At 38.5% G+C, this 23391-nt stretch overlaps 1 protein-coding gene across 4 annotated transcripts in view; it reads right to left on the reverse strand.

Moving 5' to 3' along the window:
* Positions 1-6445: 6445 nt before the first annotated feature.
* VCAN (versican) overlaps positions 6446-23391 on the reverse strand; it is a 105696-nt gene continuing 88750 nt past the window's right edge. For all 4 annotated transcript variants that reach the window (XM_057426397.1, XM_057426396.1, XM_057426399.1 and 1 more), the window contains 4 exons: positions 23012-23094; positions 9449-9593; positions 8152-8334; positions 6446-7683 (listed from right to left, as the gene is read on the reverse strand). In XM_057426397.1, the coding sequence (XP_057282380.1) occupies positions 7553-7683; positions 8152-8334; positions 9449-9593; positions 23012-23094 (542 nt within the window). In that variant the 3' untranslated portion in view covers positions 6446-7552. The remainder of the gene's footprint in view (positions 7684-8151; positions 8335-9448; positions 9594-23011; positions 23095-23391) is intronic.

The following is a 23391-nucleotide window of genomic DNA, read 5'->3' on the forward strand; positions in this document are numbered from 1 at the left end:
AGGACCTGAAGGAGCAGGCAAATGAAGTTGCTAAGCCACTGTCCATATTTGAGAAATCATGGCACTCAGGTGAAGTTCCTGATGACTGGGAAAAGGGAAATATAACCCCCATTCTCAAGAACGGGAAAAGGGATGACCCAGGAAACTGCAGACCAGTCTCACCTCTGTGCCTGGGAAAATCTTGGAGCAGGTTCTCTTGGAAGGCATGCTAAGGCAGATGAATGACAATGAGGTGGCTGGTGACAGCCAACATGGCTTCACTAAGGGGAAATCCTGCCTCACCAATTTAACCAACTGTATCCTGGGCTGCATCAAAAGGAGCGTGACCAGCAGGTCAAAGAGGTGATCCTGCCCCTCTACTCTGCTCTTGTGAGACCTCACTTGGAGTATTGTGTGCAGTTCTGGTGTCCTCAACAGAAAAACGACATGGAACCTTTGGAACAAGTCCAGAGGAGGGCCATGAGGATGGGACTGGAGCACCTCCCGTATGAAGACAGGCTGAGAAAGTTGGGGCTGTTCAGCCCGGAGAAGAGAAGGCTGCATGGAGACCTCATAGCAGCCTTCCAGTATCTGAAGTGGGCTTATGAGGATGCTGGGGAGGGACTCTTCATTAGGGACTATCGTGACAAGACAAGGGGTAACAGGTTAAAACTTAAACAGGGGAAGTTCAGGTTGGATATGAAGAAGAAGTTCTTTACTGTGAGGGTGGTGTGGCACTGGAATGGGTTGTCCAGAGAGGTTGTGGGTGCCCCACCCCCGGCAGTGTTCAAGGCCAGGTTGGACGGGGCTTGGAGCAATTTGGTCTAACAGAAGGTGTCCCTGCACATGGCAGGGGGTTGGAACTGGATGAGCTTTAATGTTCCTTCCAACCCAAACCAGTCTGTGATTCTATGAACATTTTTTTCCTCTGATGTTAGCCTTGATGCAGTTAATAATGCCTTGGACCCACTGTAATGAGTCAATCAAAATACAACCATCTGACTTTTTACCCCTGAAAAATGAAGATTTGCTATATGCAACTACAAAACTATGTTCTTAAAGGTAAACTCACTTCTCTTTATAATTGTATACTGTATACTCTAAAGCTCAAAATCCTTCTGTAGACTAAACTCCAAGCTTTTCCTTAATTTTCACATTTGGAATCTTTTCTACAGGAAGAATCTCCCAGTCAAGGGTGACATTAAATGCTGGATGTGTTGAGATCTTCTCTTATCATCAGAAGTCATTTCACATCAGCAGTGTGTTAATGTCACTTCAGGCAACATGAGAAATCTTTGTGTCCACATTGCCTGTCATTTTGAATTCAAAAGGTTTGCTTCACAAGTGCAAACATTTTTCCTGACAATTTTTGAGCACTAGAGACTAAAAGTGCAGCCCACTTGCTCAAACACAGGCTAAAAGCTCTGTCGTAAATGAAGTCCTGAAGGATTGAAGTAACTGTTTTAAAGTGTCTGAAACCACAGAGTCCAAACAAAAACTAAACAAAGAGCACACTCATTTGGGCTAGTTTATAAAAACTACAATAGTATATGCTGTATTTTATATGTAGCTATTACGCTGATGTGCACTTTCTAGGGCTATCACTGCCTGGCTGGTATAAATTCGCTGGTATAAATTCAAGTTCCGCAATATTAACCATAGATTGATTTTCCATTTTCTAATCAATACCCATATATTTTTCCTCCCATCATTCATCCTGCATTTTCACCTCTGACATCACAATTTCCTTCCATAACACTGTTATTTTCTGTTGATTTTCACCCTTCTTACTCTGCCTTTGAAAATGTCAGTCTGGAAAATGGCCACAGGGAGGGAGCCAGGCTGCAGGAGACAGGGAAGAAAGGTTCCAGACTTCTTCCAGTCATGTTTGAAGTGTCTGCTGCTGGTCCCTATCAGTGATGGCACAGCTCAAGCAGACAGACCTTTACCGAAACGTGCTGCAGATCCTGTTAACAGAGATACCTAACGGAGATGGTGTCTGCAAGGCTCCGTGGGGTGTAATTGATCTTGTTCCATGATCAATGAGTCTGTGCAGGGATTACAATTCTCTTTAAGCCTAAAAGCATAAGAAAAACAGCATGACCTGTTCAGCCTATTGAGAGGAAAACTTCTTTATTTTCCTCAAAAACAAAGGGGCATAGCTGATATTTCAGCACTGTACATCAGACATTTTCAATCTGCAAATACCAGGCTGGCCACAGCATGGTTTGAAATACACCAAAGGTTTTGTTAACACAGCACATGTTTCTATTTAAATGCCCTTTTACGACACACAGGGCATTAGCTCCAGCGTGGCACTTGCACCTCTGAGGCACCTTACCCTGCTGGTAATGCAGCTACAGCACCATCTCTGCAGCCATGTGGAGCTGGGGGCTGCCTCTTCACCCACCAAGAGCTCAACATGGAAAGTGTACTTGGACCACCACCGGTCCCATTATCCTCCCACATACTTGGTCAGGATTTGAGCATGTGTGTAAGCTGCCATGGTTTAAGATGAGCAAGCTGAAGTGGAAGAACTGGTGTGGATTTCATGATCAAAAGGATCTTCCATTCAGCAAGCAAATAGTACTGCCAGCAACATCTGCTGCTTTCACCCCCACTTTTCTAATCTTACTAAAGGTTTGTTTTAACCATGCAGTCAGCATCCTGGGATTGTACTGCTCTTGGAATCAAAAATTCCCTCTCCTGCTTAGGAAAAAGCCACTTTGAAGCCACTACGAAGAAACAGGGAACTTACAAACATGGATCCATTGCCTGGGTCTGCTTCAGATCTTTGTATCTGACCTCTGCCTAGCTCCTCTGTTTGTTTTTTCCCTACCACATAGGAATATTAAGCGTAATTATTACCCCAAACAATTTAGTGTAAGAAACACAGGATTAAAATTCCTGCTACAGAAGAAAACCACACCAGTTATTCCCTTTCCTAAACTGGTTATCTCCTGTCTTAAATTAATAAGTGACTTCTCATCACTACAACTTCTAGAGTTTAAAACCAGAGCCCATGTAATTGCTCTTTAGGACTGCTGCATCTGTGCAGGACCACCACCAGTGTTTGCCTTCCTTGTGGCTCCTCCACCCTTCTGACCGTCCCAGAAGCAAGCTGCTGCACCGTTTCCAGCCTGAATTCATTTCTCCTGGCTATTGGCAGCTGGAAATCTGGAGGCATTTTTGTAGTGTCATGAATTCATTCCCTTTCTTGCAATAAATTCCTTGCTAATACACCTCAAGGTCCCATTTCTCTTTATTAATCTGTGTTTACACAATAACTTAGCCTTTATGGCAGAAACAGCTGATGGCTTCCCCACTTGAATATATTTACTTGCTGTGAAAACCAAAATCTACCATCAATTTGTGCTTTACAGGCTCTTAAGTTTCCTTCCAGGTCTCCTGCTGGAGTGTTCAAATGATGCACCTTTTCCTGGATGATATTTCTGTCCTTACAATGACTACACTTCTTGGCTTACTGGTACTAACAGCTTTTGTCAGTGTTTCAACCCTTCCATCATTTGTCAGGGAAAACCAGTGTGCTTGCAGAGTCCTACCCATGTTACTGCTTACAGCCAGTGATAAAAGTTGTGTGTTTTCTCTGTGAAAGAACACATTTGCCTTTGCGCATTAACTGTTGCACTGAACCCAGAGGGTTTTTTCAGTCATTTTGGTATGCCACATCTTAAAGCATTTTGTGGTCAACAAGGAATTTTCGACCTGGAGAGACAAAGTCTACAGATAGCTTGAGTCATCTTCGACCTGGGACAGGACAGCATGGTACAAGCTTTTTAGTTAAGCAAAGAACATTACCACCCTTTTCCCCTTACCATCTGGACTAAGAAATGGCTCTAGTTCACACCAGGACTGATTCATGCTCCTATGCCCACAAATGCAACTCAGGTTCACCCTAGGAAGCATATTTGTGGTTGGTACTCCTTCAGCAGCCCTACTTATGCTGAAAAGGAACTGTCTGGGGATTTTTGAGAAACAACAGCAGCACGACTTATTAGCAGACAAAACCACTGCTCTTCCAAATGCAGAAAGTCAACATTTACGATGTGGTAAAAAGAAACCCTTCTCTTGCTGTTTGAAAAGCGATACTGGATTAGGTGGCCTGGCTTATTTCTACTCTGCGTTGTGCTAATCTCTGCAGGAGGTAAACCCTGTGCACTGAGGCTCACACTGGGAAGTCAGATACTGTCAATATCTGAAGGGACAGGAAGGTGTTTGGAATAACAATAGCTATCCTGCAGAGATCTTCATGAGCACACAAAATGCAGTTGCTCTTACATGGCATTTTGAGCCCTGTGCACAAACCTGCAACCTGAGCCTTCATGGGACCAGATACTCCACGTGCTGCTGGCAACCCAAGATGTGCACACCCAAACTCCTTTGAGATACTTTAATCGCCAAAGCCCCATCCCCTCTGAGCCTTTGCTGTTTCTGTATCCTTTTAAATGGCAGAGGGTGTGTTAGTAAAGACAAAATGTTTAATCCTTACACAAGGGAAAACTACTACAGGAATGCCACTCTGATACTTGTTTTGCATGTAGTTATAAAACACAATTTAAACCTGACTCCTCTACATATGCAAAGTAACTGAGAAATAGGTAAGAAAGAATTCTGTTTTAACTTGTTTGGCAAGAAAGCAGAGCTAAGAAACACTCACTTAGAAAAAATGTATTTAAGACTCTACTTTTGTCTTCTATCCCTCTACTGCGGTCCCAACACGCTTCTTCATACCGGAGTTTGGAGATGCTCTACATCAAGCAGTCAAGGTGCACATTGTGGTGCATTATGTAGGGGGTTGGTATTGGAACATTTGGGGTTTAGATTAGTATCAGAAAAAGTTTCCAATGATAAATAGAGTTCCATTCTCTGTCTAAATAAACAAGCATGGGTAACAGCTTTTCTTTTTGTTTGTGGTTGGTTTTTTTTGTTTTTTTTTTTAATAAGGAATGTTGTCAGTCCTATTTTATTATGAGTAATAGAAGGAGGTGAAAAAAAATCAATATAAGCACTGTTTCTAACCTATTTAAAACTACAATCACAATGTTATCGGAATGTCTTACAACACTGTTTAAAATCCAACAAGTAGACAAGGAAACAACAAATCTATGCAGGGTTTTTTATACATATGGTGAGAAAGTTTGCAAAATGTTAAAATATATTTTCTGTTCTGTATGTTTCTGGTACAGGGAATGATGTGTAGAATACTGTATATTTATGAAAGAGCCTTGACTTATACAAGCAATAATCAACTTCAAAACATACAATGTATATCTTAAAATATCGTATATCTTAAAATATCCCCTAGAGCTGCTCATATAAAGTCAAACGCAGCATCTACTAAAGTTCAGCCAGCTGACTCTCTTTTGACTCCAGTGGGCACTTGATTAGGCCCATGATAATTGTGAAGTACCTGACAGTCTAACTGTATTCATATGAAAAAAATCACATTGCATAGATTTAAACAGGAAGACATGCAATAACAAGACAAGTCACAGTATAGCAAAACCTTGTTTCTTTGGTGAAACAGAAGCAGATATAAAAGTTACAAAGATTTTAGATTTTCATTCACAAAAAACCCAGACATTCACATTATACACTATACAAGATAATAATATAAATAGAGAAAAGTATTATGTGCATTGTTTGGGGGTGAGGGGTGGGGAATGAACCGGCCAACACAGCAAGAACTGCCACACTGAGTGCATAAGGGTTGAGTACACTCAATGGGGTGATCACTGCAATTCCTTCAGAGATGTCATCTGGAACTGTAATTACTGTTCCCAATGAGCTGTGGCAAGGTCACTCCATGGGCAGCTGTGCCTGGTACAAACACTTACATGTTGGCCGGGTTTCAAATCTTTTCCTTTCCCTTCCAATTTTTATGCATCGTAACCCCACACTAACACAAAGGTGTAAACCTCCCACATGTGTTCTGTATTTGCAATGTTATTTTAAAAGGTATATCATAGGGAACTTACTGTTCTTTTATTTTCACTTTTTTTTTCTTTTTCTTTCTTTTTTTTTTTTTTTTTCCTGTGCCCAAAGGTGTACAAGGCACTTTGCAGAAATAACAGTCTTTTCTGTGGAGAGGTCGTTTCAAACATTACGTTCTACACTTACTGTACACATCCAAGTCAGTCATCGAGCTGACTGGGGTAAGAAGCCATAATAGAGAAGTCCTACGTACACACTGCACCAGCTAAAACCTATAATCTGTTTGTGCACACACATCTTTCTAGAAAGCCAAGATTCTGATTCTTCTGTGGGTCACACAAGTTTTCACCCATCCAACTGCAAACAAATGATCCTGTTTAGCAGGAATTTTGCTCTCCAAGGAAACAGCAGTTGAACTGAAAGATAGTTCCAAAACTGGAGCTCATGGGCCAATACTGCACTAGTGAGCTCTTTGAATCTTCTTTGCATGGGTAAAAAAACATCCAATAAATTAAATCAGTATGGCTTACTTCATTTATTTATGTACGCTTCACAGCTGCAGCATTCATACACAAACATTCATTACTTTATAAAAAGATTAAAAATGGTTATATATACAAAATTATTTACTTTTTTGATTTTTGTTTGTTTTTACAAAAAAAAAAAAAATCCCCCAAACACCAGGTCTATCTCCATTATAGAATGCAGAGACCTGTGATATAGACCTTGTGGTTAATGTCGTGAAAGTAATTTCTAATTTTCTTTTTTCCCCATTTTTTTCTTTCTTTTTAAAAAAGTGGCCGTGTTTGGTAAAGTTAATGTATTAGCACTTGGATTTTTTACAGGCCCGCTTTGTCATACACAACTCCTCCATGCAGTCCTTTTTCATGAATGTTGAAGCTGGAACGGAGAGCAGGAAAAAAATGTTCCACATTGCAATCCCTATTTCATGCTTCATACCACTTCTATGTGCTCTACCTAAACTTTGCATCACATGGACACAAACTGTACCTTGGATGGGAATCGGCACAGTTCCCATTTAAAAAAAAAAAAAAAAGATAAATTCATGTCACTTGTGTGTTTATCTTCACCTGATAACAACAAATTTCAGTCAGTGAAGTTATTTCAACCATTTCCAGCCTAGGTAAACAACATAAAAACAATGTCATAAATGACTGAAGACCTCTGAGGCCCTTCTAATCATAAATATGCCTGAAATTAGTGTGACTTTTCATTTTATATACAAGATTTTAAAACCAACACACAATCAAACACATTAAAATCATCTTATTTACATTTTCATTGGTGCTAAAATCGAGCTGTTTAAATATTGCAGAAGGCTGGTATATATCATAAAATGGTCCACACTGATGGTATATAGAAAACTATTATCTTTATAGGCTGGAAATGGTTTCCTTTTATCCCCATAAGCACTTCTCCTTTTTTTTTTATTTTTTAATTTTCTGATAAACACCATGTTTTTGCAAAATGCATTGTGAATACCGCAGTCCATAGTTTCAAAACAATTTGATAATACTCCTAATAAGTGATAGAAAAAGGCACAGAAAGTTATGACTTTGGCTGAAATGGTGGAGGATCCCCATTCACCATTTCGCTCTCAGCGCCTTGAGTCCTGCCACGTCCGGAACCAGCGATGATAGTGCTTTGATGAATTTGACAATGTTCCTTTTCCTGATGAAGAATGTTTATAGTAGTATTTCTTAGAATAAGTCCTTTGGTACGTGGATGCTGCCATAAGAAGGAGGGAAAAAGGGAAATTAATTTAAAATTATTTAATGACTAAGAGCTGGCTACACTTCACATTATGGTTCCATTTATTATGGATTAATTAGAGGGTTAACAAATGATTAACTGATACTCCCATCACATTACAGATAGGAGAAACATCTCTCACACTTAGTTAGACCATGGTTGCAAAAAGAATTGCTAGTGTTATTAGGAACCTTTGGTTTCAGGTGTTTTGTAAAAGTGTTGTTTACTTTAAAAAAATTTCAGTGGTTTCCGTAAAAACAGAAAAGGAACATTTTCCATTACTTTTCGAGGCTCTATGTTTCTTTCTATAGCTAGAGTGAGCAGTGCTGCTGTCATAGTGTCGTACCAGATTTGCACTTCTCTTAAAATATTATGTTTGTTACTTATTAATCCTAAATTAGCCTGTTGCCTGATCCAGCACTGGTTTGCTTTCAAAGAACTCACGATTCATGCAAGTAATTTTAGGCATATCCCATCTTCCATTTCCTTGACACCGAATGGTTGGAATATGACGCTGGATGAAACCATCTTTGCAGTGATATCTAATAAGGGAGTTGATCTCATAACGGGGTTTCATCTTCCCAAAGGTCCTTGCATTTTCCACAACAGGAGGCTGACCACAAGCAACTGAAAGGAAGAGAAGGCATAACACAAAACACCAGTTTGTAAAGGCACTTCTGAATATGGTACTGACCTTTAAACCCTGGCTAAGGGAGGGTGTCAAGAAGCCTCAGATTCCTAAGAGACACAGCCAAATAAGGATGGCAAGATCAGTTTTTTCTGTACTTCTCCAGTCTTGTAGACCAAATACAGTAATGATGAAAATTGGAAAACAGCAGATAGTATGGTTACCATTGCCTTTTAGGTTTAAATTTTTGATGTAAATTTGAGCCAAAAATGTTGGCATAGTCACACAAAGAAGTAATTTTCACTGAAAAGCTGCAAAACCTGAAAACTAGTGAAGTTAGTACAGGCATTTAAAAGAAAAGTCTTTTTCAATAGCTCTCATGTCTTCCTCAACAATAGACTATTTAAAAAGCACTTAGAACTGACGGATCCATGAAGGCTTAGAGAACATGTTAACAAAATGTTGTAAATGGTAATTGGGAACAATGAAGCATGCACAAGATTTTGGCTGCTTCCTTACTTTCCCATTGTGAAGAGACAGAGGCAATTCCTAAACTGTTCTGTGTAGCTCCTGATGTCAGCCAGGTTTCCTGCATCAGCTCTGACAGTGTATAAACCAATGGAGCTTTCCAGATTCCAGCTGTGCCATTAACGAGGTGGTTTGGGAAAGGAGGAAGACAAAGATCAGCATTACTGAAGCTGAAAAGCTAACCACATACAAGTGGTCAGCAGCTGCTCTGCCTGCCTGCCTACCAATACTCTGCTTCCCAAATGCTTTACAATGATGCCATTCGAGGAAAGAAGAGTTGGTAATATATTCATGGTATAGAAGTAAAACAGGCCTGCCAGGTACATGAAAGCTTCTTTAGCTGAGATCTGTACCTAAGAAGAAATTTGCCTGGTTTTAACCAAGAGTTTCAACTGTGTACACTTTTGTGCCTGACTCAAGAACAGATTAGATAGAGATGTAATGTGTGAACAGAAGATAACTTCCTGAGGCTAACCCAGTTGAGGGCTCACTATACTGACCACCAGAAATAAGCAAGAATTTTCATTTTAACTTTGTAAAACTGGGATTTAAAGAATGACACCCTTGTTACTGGAAACTTTGTACCTGTTCCTTTCTTGCAGGTATATGTAAGGTGATAATTGCATGGTACATCATTCCACTGCCCATTCTCATGCCATATTATAACAACACAGTCTTCTCCAGCAGAAAAGAAACTGTCTGGCTGGTTTGGTCTCCAGTTCTCATATTGCTGCAGAAAAAAAGGACCAAAGCTGTTATTCTAGGTGTTGGAGCATGTTTACATTCTTTTTTACAGAAGAACACACATTACCTTTGGTGAAGAGCAATCTCAATTGTTTGATTCAGGCTGTTAAGCATGAACTAAGCAAAGCTAGATTTATAACATCCTCCCACTCTTATTAACAGACTATCTCAATGGGAAAAAATATTCTGATCTAACTTCTCACTTACTGTAAACTGATGTCAGGTGGACAAAACAAAGTGACACAATTCATGGCAAGCAAAATCTGTTCCTAAGTGTGTTGAAACACATTCTTTCCTACATGAAGCGGAATGCCAGGAAATGCAGTAAACAGCACATAACCCTCGTTAGCCCACATCTACCAAATGGTAAATTACAGGCTCTCAGACTCAGATTATTTATTCTCTGACCTCATTTAATGAAGTCATTCAATAGGATGACATGCAGAATTAGGTGTAAAGTAAGTAAAGGTGTCAGAATGTGCCCCCAGATCATTGCAGATTGGTATTTCCATTAAAAAGACCTAGGTGGCAGATTGAGCATATCCAGCAGCCTTTCAGCTTTAGAAATGATGACTCAAATTCTGCCCTCTGTAAAAAAACTAGTTCCAGACATCTATGGATGCATATAAATAAAACCAGAAACTGGTGAGTTAATTTTAGAAGTGGAAATCTGATTTTTCTGGTATATGACCAGAAAAAAAGAATAATAATAAAAAGAACTTTCAAATGCCTGAAAATTATCTTTAGCATATATATATATATACATATATAGTTTCTTAGAACTGCAGCTGGGCCACAGATCTGGCATATCGATTTGGGCAGTTTGTTCATCAAGATCCAAGCTGGCTACATGCAGATCTGTACTTATTTAGCTCCACAACACTGCAGCTTTCAGCCCTGTATCTGCCTAAAGATATGTCCCTACCAAAAGCTGCGGATGCCAGCTGCTGACAAGCTGTGTACAGCTCCATGCACTGGTTAAACAGACATGTATTCCACTGTAGAGTACACTTTTTAAAGCATGGCTAAGCTTGTCATTGCAGTGTCACTTTTGAATGAAAATTAAGGAAGATTCAGTATTTTTTTAATCAATAAACAGGAAAAATAGAAACAGAGAGTCACACTGGCTGAAAATCTATGCAGTGGTCCTTGGTAGTGGACATATAGGCTACTGTCCTTGCAGACGTGCAATAATCTTTGTCCCACTTTTTGTTTCATCTTGATCCCAAAAGAAGCACAGAAATTTGAGATTTGCCTAACATTATGCAAAGAAAAGCAAGAGAGGATTTGGGAAACAATCCTTAGCAATTTTCTTTGGGATTTCCGTTGTGTCAATCCAAGAAGAATTTAACGAAGGATAAAAATAGAATCTGAAAGAACTAAAATTCACATAAATGCCAGATATTAACCAGGCAGCTAGCCCCTTGTATGGTCAAAATGACACAGTTTCTGTAGTGCTTATATTTTTCTCAGTGCTTGCATCTTTCTATCTAGAGCTGACACATATAAATATCATAAAAGTTTAATTTTCTATTTTCTTAACTTTATGAAATAACCCCTATTCACTGCTTGGGCAAACACATTTTAGAAAGAAAGTTAACATACCCCCCACAAGCAGTATTTACTTTACAATGAATCAAAGTATGAAAAAACTGACTTAAATACTTAACCTTTTCCTACCAGGTGTCAACTTACCTATCACAGGTTTTTTATTATCCAAGCAATTTATCAATCATGGTCTAAATAAATTTGTTCTGCACTATTTAGTACCTTTAATAAAACATCCCCCTTTTTATGCGGAACCAGCTTAATTCAATCTCTGCATTCCTATATTACATGCTAACATATAATATAACATACTATAGTATAACATATATACTAACATACATACTAACATAAGCTACAATACATACTAACTCATTTACTCAAGTCCAGAATTCAGCATATCACATTAGCTTATAAATGAGAGTCTGAGTTTCTCAAGCACAGTAGCCAAATACCAAACATGTGAGTCAAATGGGATCAGTGGTGTGGGAGGCTTCCTGCAACACGTAATGCAAAAATAGAAAAGCAAGCTCTGTGCATATCTCCTGGGACAGGGAGAAGGAAAAGCGGGAGGAAGGAATATGCCCATGCATGGAGTGTACTAATGTAACTTAGCGTGCTCCAAGACCCCTTTTCCAAAAGGGTATTTTGGAATAGCATCTGAGCCAAGGGTCTAGCACCTTTTTACAGCAGGTCTGGTTAAGGATGCAAAAAAAAGTTGCCCCATAGGGAAGTGGGGGAAGTCTGAAGTGTTGCAGATCTGGTGTGAGCAGAAAGAAGTGATCACCTCTGAGTGCCCAACACAGCTGAGAAGATTTGCTAACCTCAGTCACGAGTGTAATGCATGGCTGGTTACATGGCTCAGATGATGGGCAGTAGCTTCTTAAAATAAGGCAATCCAATCTCCTTCAAGAATATGCCCAGATGTAAAGACACATAGAAAAATTAAAGAAAGCTAGTGGTAGAAAAGTTTAATCAATACCATTCTGACAGCAAATGAAAGATTTTAATAAGCATTGCAGCTGTTTCTGGTGGAAATGATACTAGAGAGCAGTTTGCTTCCACACGGATCACAGTGTGGGAATGAAGGATATTTAATGGCTGTTGGGGGCGTGTGAGCTGAAGGTGCTCAGCAGCTTGCCAGCTCCTGCCCTAAGCAAAATATTAGACTCCATATGCTCTTACTTGCCTTGCCATAATGACTCCAAAATTGGTGTTTGCTTTGCTGGCAGGGCTGCTGTGTAATGGCAGAGGATTATATCTAGGCCCTGTGGTTTATTCAAGAATGTCTGATATCCTCAGCGTGACTTGCTGTTACCTCACATCTGATGCCGTCATTGCACAGATTTATTTTGGCTGAATAACTCTGATATTGCTTGGGTTTAGTGCCAGAATTGCTTAGCAGAGGAAGTTCCAGACTGCTGAATTGCTTTCTTAGGTCTCCGCCCAGCTCCTCTGTAGTTTTTCAATTCCTTATTTAGCCACTGATAATGAGATAATGATACAAAAAAATTCTCACAGTTTGAGTGGCATAAGTTGCTGGACAAATAAACTAATATTTTGCTTTCCACTTATGGATTACATTTTTGCATAACCATGAGCATGATTCTGGTTTTCACTTACCCTAGTGTAAATCAGGGGTGGCTGCACTATCTCCAGTAAGTCTATATGAGCAAAAACTTAATGGGAAAGAACCAAGTACCTTAAGTCACATAGTGATTTGTAGTGTTTGTTTCCAAAGGTATCCTTTACAGTCTCTCATAGCAAGTGTGCTAAGTGTAAAGACTCCCCTACCCTTGCAATAAGTGCAGTAAGCATCTAAGACACTCAGATCATAATTATTCCGTAGGGAAACACTGCTTAAAATATCCTGAATAAGGTGCCCTTTCCAAAGTGTCTATGTCATTTAAGATCTTCATATTTCATTTTGTTACTGGCTTTTAGAAATGTATATTCTACAAAAATAAGGGAAAAAATAACTTAATTCCTTGGCAACATGTACTGTTTAAGTTTGTTTGGTTTTTAAGATCGCATCCAAAAAAGATCAGCCATATTCACAGACAAGCCAAAAGCTTCTGATGTTGTTCCAGCCACCCTGCTGCTAAGTTATGTTTTCATGTGAACTGTTATTGTCCCAGCAGACCAATGAAGCTGCATTAAGGAGCACTGTGTTTGAATTGATAAAGCTCAAGATACCGTTTTGCCAAAAACCCAGCTCCAGTTAATACCTTTACCAGTACTCTCAGATGTATCATTCATAAGATGCAATTTATATTTCTCAAAACCTAGACAGATTCAAATGCTAAGTTAATACATGAAAGAAAAGCTCCTAAGACCATTTTAGTCCTCAGTGGAAATACTTACACTAGGTGATCATACAGACAGACCTAAAAAGTATTGCTACCTTTGATTTTAAAGTAACTTTACCATGACACATGTGAAGTTTTCCCCTGGATTAAAATGCAAAGCATTTCTAGACTGTTTTAGGACATATAATCCTAATAAGTACATGAGTCAAAATGTGCTTCAAAGGAGATATGTCCCACTACACTTTTCTCCTCTAGCTATGAAGTGTGCTTTTCTGAGGTGGCTGGGAGGAGGGAAGTTCAAAGTAGTTCAGGGCAGTGAAGGCTGGAAGTGGCACTCCAAAGGCTTAGGTAGACGCCACTACACCAAATATTCTGCTCAACTTTCAACATCCATGATTGCAAGACACCAGTTTGGTGGGTTTTGTTAAAAAAAAACAGGTTTCTTTGTAATCAGGTAACTGCAGCACCTAGCCTTGGGAGCAGGATTTTGGTCTTTGTACATTCATTTGGTTCTTTCAGAGACACACCACTAGTCTGTCTTCCCACCATTTCAGGCTGAAAACTGGAGCTCCTGTTATGCTCTTTATGCCTTTAATTATACTGTAATAATTAGTTAGTTTTTCTTGTGCATTTTTTTTGTCTGTTTGTTTAAACCAAAGCCCACCATGACACATTGGGTTTACTTGCTCTAGCTTTCTCTGCTAAACAGCACTGAAAATTTTCCTGTAGAAAGAGAGTGGATGGTCCATGGGTTGGAGCTGCAGCTGAGATAGGGTTCAGTTCTTCAGGCTTCCTACATGGCACTAGACAATGCACTTGGCTGGCTGATTCACAGCCTGTAAAACACCGACAATTTATTCTCTTGTCTCACTGGAGGAGTTTGGATATGATGGTTACAAAAGCCCATGAGGGCATTTTATAAAGTTTCACATTCTGGGGGAGGATTTCCTTACATGGCATTGAATTAACTCACAGCCATAATCTGGCAGTTGGGTGACAGGCTGACACTGAACATAAATTAAATCTAAGAAAGTCAGGGTTATAGCAAGAGCTCTAAAATAGCTAACCTTTTTGGCTAGTCCCTAGCTTTTCTCATTCAGATAGTTGCCAGTCAAAATGAATAAGCATGGCCTTCCCATCATGAACAAGATCATACCTTGTGGGAGATTTGTTATTTTAATTTTCAGATAAGCAGCCTTATTTGAGGGACTCCTTTCCTTCTTAATGAGTAACCTGCTCAGCTCTTTCAGAAGTTTGCACCACCAAGCTCTGTCTCGGCTTTCAAAATCATTTGGAAATTTCAGCCATTCCTTTATCTCCAAAAGGCACACCAAGTGGCTGAGGTAATTGCTTGGATTTGGCTTTCCAAAATAGTCAACAAGCACTGTGTTTAATGAAGCACAACAAAATAAACTACTGATGCAAACAAACCTTTACTGCTTGACTGCCTTATTGTCTGAAGGCCGATAACGTTTTGTACCTAACTAAAGGCAGGAAATAATTTACTAGAAATACATCTATTTAATTTGCAGGGTTAAGGGTTTCCTTCTGGGGAAAAGGAAGCATGTTTTTAGCATGTTTAAATAAGCTTAAAGTACAAATCTGTCTCGTCATTTTTTGACACTTGCTATTTCCACTGTGATTTTTATTTTCTTTCATTCTGGCTGCTTTCCTGTCTGATTGCTTCTTAATGCAAGACTAATGAGGCAAGTAAAAAGAAAACGACCAAAACCAAGGAAAGATGTAGGGACTGACAGACTGGATTCTCTCTGTGCCATTTCATGTTAAAGTGAAGGAACACTTTTTGCCTGATAATTATCACTAAACAAGCTGAAACTATGACTGCAAAGCTTACTGCCTATTGTCCTTCCCCTCACATCCTCCATATGAATAGCAGTGCATTTTTTCACAACAGGAGACAAATTCTTAGGAATCTTTATACGGAAAGCCCCTAAAGAAGTCCCTCATGTGGAGGTTCTGTTATAATTAGATAGCTCAGCTAAAAATTACATCTCATTTTCCTGGCAATTACCTAGCTTTATAGGTTGGTTGAGCTACAAGATCAGCACAAAGTTACCGTGAGTATATGGATCAGTTCAGAAAACCCTGATTTGTGGCTTATCCTGTTACACAGCACCAATTCTGTTACATGAGACACTCGTGAGAAGTTCGAAAGGGATTGCATTTCCTTTCAGTACAAAAAAACTCAGAGACATTACTGTGAAGATTTGGCAATGTCTGAAATACTTCCATTATGTTCACCTAGTATGTAAACATGTTTATACTTTGGGAAAGACAAGAAACTACCATATAGCATAAGCTCTGCTTCACTTAATTTCACCCCAGCCCTTCAAAGGGTTTTTCTGTTTAATTTTATGAATGGCAGCAGTCTGACAGAACTCACCAAAAGTATTCATGAGGTTGAAAACTTCATTCAGTGAGTGCTTAAGCACATATCTTGCTTTGAAGACATATGTGGTGCCCTAAACTCTATAGGGTAGATCACATGCACCATACAGACACATGACAAAATAACTTGGCATGTCAGGAGGGACCAAGCTAAATGTGTTGGTAAATCTTTGCTGTGAGAGATTCTAGTCTGTTTGAAGACAACTGCTATCTTCAAACTTATGTAAAAGTGCACACATATGTAGAAGTACACGCAAAACCCACATCTCATGAGCCTGATAATTTTTGGATCATGGCTTCCCTTGAGCCCTTAATCTGAGCTTTATTTGCATGGGATTTGGGAAACTGGCAGGATTTAGATGAGGCAGGCACCCAGCACACTGTGATCAAGACAAAATCCCAGAAGGACCTTTGCTAACAACCTTTGTGAAAGATTTCACTTGAAAGAGTTTTTTTGGTAACAGAGCAGTGGGATTTATCAAAAAACTCTTTGATTTCCTATGCAATAGTTAGAAAAAGAAAAGACTCTGAATAACATAAACTAATTTATATCTATTAATATCCACAAGCACTGATTGATTGCAGATTGAATAAGCAGTAACATCTAAGGAAAAATAAACTTGGGAAGGAAATTTAAGGAGCACAAACAACACAAGTGAAACAGGCCAGCTGATGGAGCTGAAACATAAAAGCAGTATCAATCCCACATTTGGGTGGAGTTGATGGTGTTATGGAGTAGATGACTAACTTTTTGTCATTAATTTAAAACAATACCGTAGTATGACTTCTGTAAAACCACTAAGCATGGCAAGGAACACCCACTAGATGGCAATGTCTACTCACTTCCGAGTCCAGCGACTAACTACGAGCAGTTTTAATAATTATTCAGAAAATTTGCCTTTTATTAACTCTTTAAAAGCAAATTGAAGCCAGTGGACACAACTCCATTGACTTGTATCCGCTCTGTAGCAACTCTCCTTAGCGTAAAAACTTCCATCATCACACACAGTACAGTTCAATTCTGCAGTTATGCAGTGCTTTCTTGGCTGTCAGAAAGCACCGTCGCACAGAGACTGAAAAATGAGTGACAAAAACCTGGTGAAATGCTCTTGCTATTGGCCAGGTGTTTTACTGTGGAAGAAAAGAATTGTAGAGTGTTACATTTTGGTTGGTATAATACATGTTCTTTGGAAATCGCACTAATATAATTACATATTATCAACATGATGGAAATTGTGTTGGGGACTTACTCTTTTTGTGCACAACTACCAGGAGAGCCACTGAAAAAGGGAAAATCCTGCACTTTGTCATTTATGTCAACAATTACTACAAGTTTGAAGCTGTCCAAGAGATTTAGCCCAGAGCCAACCATAACGAGGCTCTGAAGTAACTGTTGACCCTCCTGGTAAAAATGAGACAAAACCCTACTTTGTCCAAGAGGCTCTCCTTACTGCCTGAGACATACTGAACTAAAAACATACCTGCCATTAATAACGTTATATAGTTCTCCATTTAAATGCAGGTCAAATGAGCATCTTACAAAGAGGCTGTAATGACTGACTGCAGCACAAAACCAAAAAGTTTGGTAAATTTAAAATCTCCTTCCCCAAGGATCCTGTGGGACATGGGTACAATGAGCTTTTTGTTTGCAGCTGACTACAGTACTTTTTAGTTTGCTTTATTTAACCTCCCGAGGCAGGCCCCTTCCCTACAATACTACATGCCTTTTTGAAGATTTTCGTGTTCAATAAAGTTACTCTTTATGAGAGGGGTGAAGTTTCATATTTGCTTGAGTTAAAGCATTCTGATTCACTGACCAATAAATGCCTGAAAAGAGAGGGCTTTATTTTTTGCCAGAATTAAACATTAAACTTCTGTTTTGTTTTCCTCTTGGTTTTGTTATTTGTTTTTTTGTTTTGGTTTTTTTTGTTGTTTTTTTTTAATGTAGCTACCTAACAGTGACAACCTGAGGTCTAGCATTGCAAAACACAAAACATAAATGCTCCTATGCCGAACAGAATTAAAACTAACATAGAGTCTCTGACAGTTTTAAAAGTGGCAATATGCCCCATTACTTTCCTAGCTGGTAGCATTCTCCAAGTGACAGACAATCTGGCCACAGACACTAGCCAGCTCCTTATTACAGCACTAATCTTATGTAATGGGAGTGAGCTCACCACCCTACAAAGCACTAATTATCAACAGCATTTTCCAAAGGATAAGAATAACTCCCCTTGTGAGACAGAGGCCCAAGGCACAACCCCAAGTAGCTGTATGTGCTTAATCCATAACATGAATAGTTCCAAAGGTCTCCTTTACCGGCTGTGCCTCCTCACAAGGGTCCTTAACACCAGCAATCCAAATACAATGGAGAAGCTGCCAAAAGCAGCACCATATTTTTTCTATTTGGATGGGTGTACTTTACAGCTGGAAAAGCTAATATTCACAGAACTAAGGGAATTATTTAAATTTAATTTCCTAAGATATTTTCAAATGTCACATTCTGCTCACTCTTCCTTTGATCAAGCCAATTATTAAATGTCTCTACTGATAGTGTAAGTTTTGTTATTTTGTAGTCTGAGTTACATCAAATTGAATGTATACTAAGATCCAAGTAGGCACAGACAAATTCCTCTTTTAGCATAGTTGTGTGAAGATTTAGGCTTTGCTTTCTTTTCCCGTGTCATTGTGATATTTCCCAAAGGTACTTGCTTTTATTGCTTAAAACTTTGTATGATAATTATGGGATGAAAATTCTCTGTGATTCATCTTTAAAAGAGTTGTTCACTATCAAAGAGAAAAGTCTAAGAAAAGTGTAAGTACAATTTGGTTCTGTAATTTTTATTAATGTAAACAAAGTCTTACATATATCCATTTTCATTCTTGTGTAGATTGTAAATCAGAGGAAAACTTATGCTTTCTCACACAAAATGCCAATGGAATGGCCCAGAAACTACAGAAAAAAAAAATGAGATCCAATAAAACATACCCTTTCAAATGCTATATTATTTTCTTCTGCCTCTTGCATCTGTCATTGTAATCATACTTGAAAGGTCTTGAGCAGAAATTAGCTTGATTTTCATCAAGTAATGAATAATGATTTTCAGGAAGTAATGAAAAATGTTGGGATGCTGTGAGTTCTCTGAACACACTTTAGTACCTGCTCTCACTATCTTCACCTTTAAGATAAATTATCTGAAGTTAATGATTAGGCAGATATGCCAAACTTTGCAGCTTACATATTCCCTTCCTACTGGTCCATGCAATCTTGGATGTTGCTGGCATTCCCAGTCCATGCTTGTGGCAGTGGCCCCTAATCTCTAGTTCTCACTGAACTTGCACCACAAGTGAGGATCTAGGGTTCCCGAAAAAGCATTCACTTTTTATGTTGTACTAACACAGCTGCAATCAGCTCTTTTCCTTTAATATAAAAAGGTAACTGTTGCTGCTGCCAAAGTGTTTTTTGTGTGGTCCATCAATACGAATCCACCTCTTCCAACCACAGGAAACATTAAAAAATAATTTATTTCAAAACCAGAAAAAATCAAAGGAAAAACAGAAAAAAAAAGAAAGAGGGGAGGGGGAAGAAAAAGAAGAGAGAGAGGGCAGGAACACATTGTAGATGAGAAAAGACTGTTTCATGCCATAGGGATACAGTACAGCAAATCAGAACAAATTAGTTTCATATGGGTGGCCAGCAATGGATTCCACAGTTTAGTCTCATCTGAACACTGCACAGAAAACTTAATGGTTCTTGCTCATTTGATTCGTGAAACTATCATCCCCTGATTCATGAGGTAAGGGAAATTTCCATAACCTCATCTGAGAATTAAAGTTTTCTCACATTACTAGACCAATGACAAAGGTGAGTTTATCACTTTTATTTCACATATACTGGCAAGAATTGTGCTCCCTGGATTTTGGAAACCAAAAGAAGTGAGACAGCACAATATTTATGTGCCAGTGCTGCATGTGACTAAAGCAGCTAAGTGGGTATGTGTATCCAATAGCTCACTGTAGTTAGAGACAACGTGCAATGCACTTGTAAGTACATTTATTGGTCTCCACTAAGGAAGTCATGTACGTGCTTTGTCCAACTATAGTATTTGATATTGGCTGGCTCTTAGCTTCAGTTTAAAAAATCTCAAGAAACACAATTTGGCATGAGCTGAAAAAGTCAAAAATTGAGTAATTCCCTTCCACTGAATTCATTGGTTGAACTACCTTTTAGGTGGAAAGAAAAGAAAAAAAGTTATTTGATTCCTTTTCCAAAAATTGCTAATAAAATGAATGCCAACACCTGGCAAAAGAGTTCCTTTCAATGGAATATTTTAGTTGTGGGTTTCCTTACATCCATGGGAAATGAGTACCAAAGTAATGCAATCCTTGTTCCAAAATCTCCAATGGTAGAGTCTGTGGTTCAATGATTCCTAATTCTTGGGTTGGTTTGTTTTTTTTTCTAATGGTTCAGAAAAAAAAACTGGGCCAGCTGCACACTAGGCCAACAGTTTCATCCACAACATGGTTTGCTGTTGCTGCTGTTGTTTTTTGTTTTTTTAACAAAAAAAAAACAAAGCATCAGAATTTTTTTTTCTTTTAATCCAAAACCTAATGAAATCATGTAAGCATGACTTTCAGATGATAGCAGGCTGTATTGGCAGAAAACTCGAACAAGTATCAAGGTAAAGATGAACGTACATCACTTGTAAATGACACAGTCTACCTAAGAATATAATGACTTTTCTGATAGTATCTCTAAGAAAACTCTTATACTGAAGGAATCCTCAGCAGATGAGAAAATTTCCTGCATGCCAGAAGTGTTGAATAGAATTGTGGGTAGATAATATAATGTTAGAGACAACATGGAGCTGGGCAACAAAGTTAAAAACAGCTGAATTACAGATGCGCCCTGATATCTAGAACACAAGAATTATTTAGATTTAGATTTTTGCTGTATGCATGAGCTGCCTCTAATCTCAGACATTCAATTTAGAACCTGAGTGTAGAGTGAATTTTGATTTTTATGATCACAAGTTATATTAATGCATTTAATGCTGTCATGACTGCTCTTCACTTGCAAATACATAAACAATGCAACATTTAAACACACACAGCATTCAAATTCATTGGAATTTTAAGACATATTCAGGAAAACACATTTGAGGCAGATATATTTAATATATGATATTCATATTAATTACTAAAGAAGCCATAAATCACTGTAACCGGAAGAGTGGTTACAAAGTATGAAAAATGAGTTAAAAACTAGGGAAAAAGAGCAAATGAGGAAGCTACTCAGAACCATAATATCCAGAAACCATATGGAATAAGTTATGAGGCAAAGCCATTGAAACAACGAACATAAGTGATTTCAAGAGACACCTAAATTGTTTCCGAAGGAAGAGGCAGGGGGAAGTTGTTAAAAATAAAAGTGGAAAAAAGATCAATCAAATGAGAAATCTGTTTGACAGATGGTCTTACTTTGCTCTTAAATATCTTCATTTCATAATATTGAAAATTAAAGTAAAAATTTAATACTACATTTGCACAGTAGCCTGAATAAAATAAAAAAATAAATAAATCTCAGCCCTAATTTTAATTTCCTTCAACTAATTATTCAGTGACATACTAAATTTGTCTTTGGAATATATGAGCATATATCTTGTTTTACATTTCCCAGAGTAAGATGAGCTGCTGCTTCAGGCATTATGTTTACACCCAAATTCATTTCACCTTATTTCAGATTCCTTAGTGAATCATAGACTCTTTGACCAACTACTGCAGATGGCCTCAACCACCCTTGAGCTCCAACGAAACCTAAACCACACTCAAGTGGATGCCTATTACTGCCAGTGTGGTGTAAGAAGACTCATGAGTAGACAGAAAATCACTCATCCAGAAGGAGTATAGTTCAAGGTCATCGTCCATCTTGTGCTCGCCAAGATACATGAGGACAGGTAAGATAAAATGATTAAATTAAACTCTTCTCCTGCAAAACTTTGTGGCTCCAAGAACAAATGAGTGCATTGGTACCAGCACAGATGCACTGAACCATCAGTCATGGCAACAAAATATTTCATTATCTTTCTTTTTTCCCCTGTGTTGTCACCTGACATAATGGTAGTTTCCCCAAGAAATGGCTTTTTTACAAGTCACTTTAGAGGACTTTAAAACTCTGTTTGTTTGCATGAAATGGTAATAAACAAAGCCTGTTTTGCCCTAGGTGTCTTTCTCCATAAGTTGTAGTCACATGGCATGCAGAAATGATCATTGCGTGCATGTGTGAGAATGTGCATATGTGTTTCCAGATGCTTTCTTTAAGAAGAATTCACAACTGGAAAAAAAATAATAAGCATGACCAGTTTGTTCATTTGGTTGGTCGGGTTTTTATGTAGTGTTTTTCAAAGTGTATTAAATAGCAACAAATCACCTGTCACTTCTACAAAACAGCCTGTTTTGAGTTGGAAAAAGCTTAATCGTTTCCTCTATCCATCAACTCTTTTATCTAGGTCAGTTAAGGGTCGGTAGAGAGTGTTCTCCCTCTCCATCTGGTGATTTTCCTTCTTGTTTTAAGGCAATAAGAGGTATCAACAGCACCTTAAATTTTTATGAACAGATTATTAGTTACAGGCCTCCTGAACCACCTAAGGATGGCTGTTTCTCTGTTCTAGATGTGGAGCTGCCATACAGACTAGAACAATCTCCAGAAGTACTTGAGAAGTTCCTTTGGGCACTTTCACAGACCCAGCAAACACAAGAGCTTGAATGTCATATCCTCATCTGAAAAAAACATGCTGTTCCATATACAGAACAGAGAGAATTGCCACGAGTCCTTGTACACAACCAGAATAGTACAAGCCAGCCTAGCAGAGACCCTTAAACTGTGGTCTCAGACTTGACTTTTTTTTCTGTTTGGAAGCTTTGAGAGCTCCCACATATGAAATAGTAAGAACTAAGAATAAGATTTCAGTACTATGCCACCAAATAGTAGTTATCCCAGAACAAAAGTTTGCTGGCTGTTTGCTTGTGTGTATATTTAGTGACTGCATTTTTTAATACAGCTTCCTTCATTGCTAGTGAGAATTTGATAAGCCACCACAAAAAGAAATGAACAAGTGATTTAGTTTCAAAGGCATCTTACCAGTGGGCTACCATCAGTCCAGCGGAAATCACGCTCAAACATCTTGTCATTGAGGCCAATCCACTGGTAGTCATGCCCAATGCCTAAGGAACCAGAAGGATATTTTATTAACCTTCCCATAAATGGAAGAAATTTCACCAAAGAAAATGAAAAGAATTTGCACAGAATGAATCAGAGACCATGTTCTTAAGGTTCTCCCACTCATTATGCAAACAACTATTTACAGACTGGTTTTCAACTTTTCAATTTTATTTTGGGGTGTCTAGAAAAATGCAGATTCTTGCCTTACAGTTTATAACAAACCAGTCTCTTCCCTCCTGATGGCACCGCCCTAACAAAACAGATTAGTTTCCTACCTGAGTGCATTTGAGGGGAAGGAA

Source organism: Pezoporus wallicus, unplaced genomic scaffold (genome assembly GCF_028554395.1).
Source record: "Pezoporus wallicus isolate ANWC-B61680 ecotype Strahan unplaced genomic scaffold, APGP_CSIRO_Pwel_v1 contig_4485, whole genome shotgun sequence".
NCBI lineage: Eukaryota > Metazoa > Chordata > Aves > Psittaciformes > Psittacidae > Pezoporus > Pezoporus wallicus.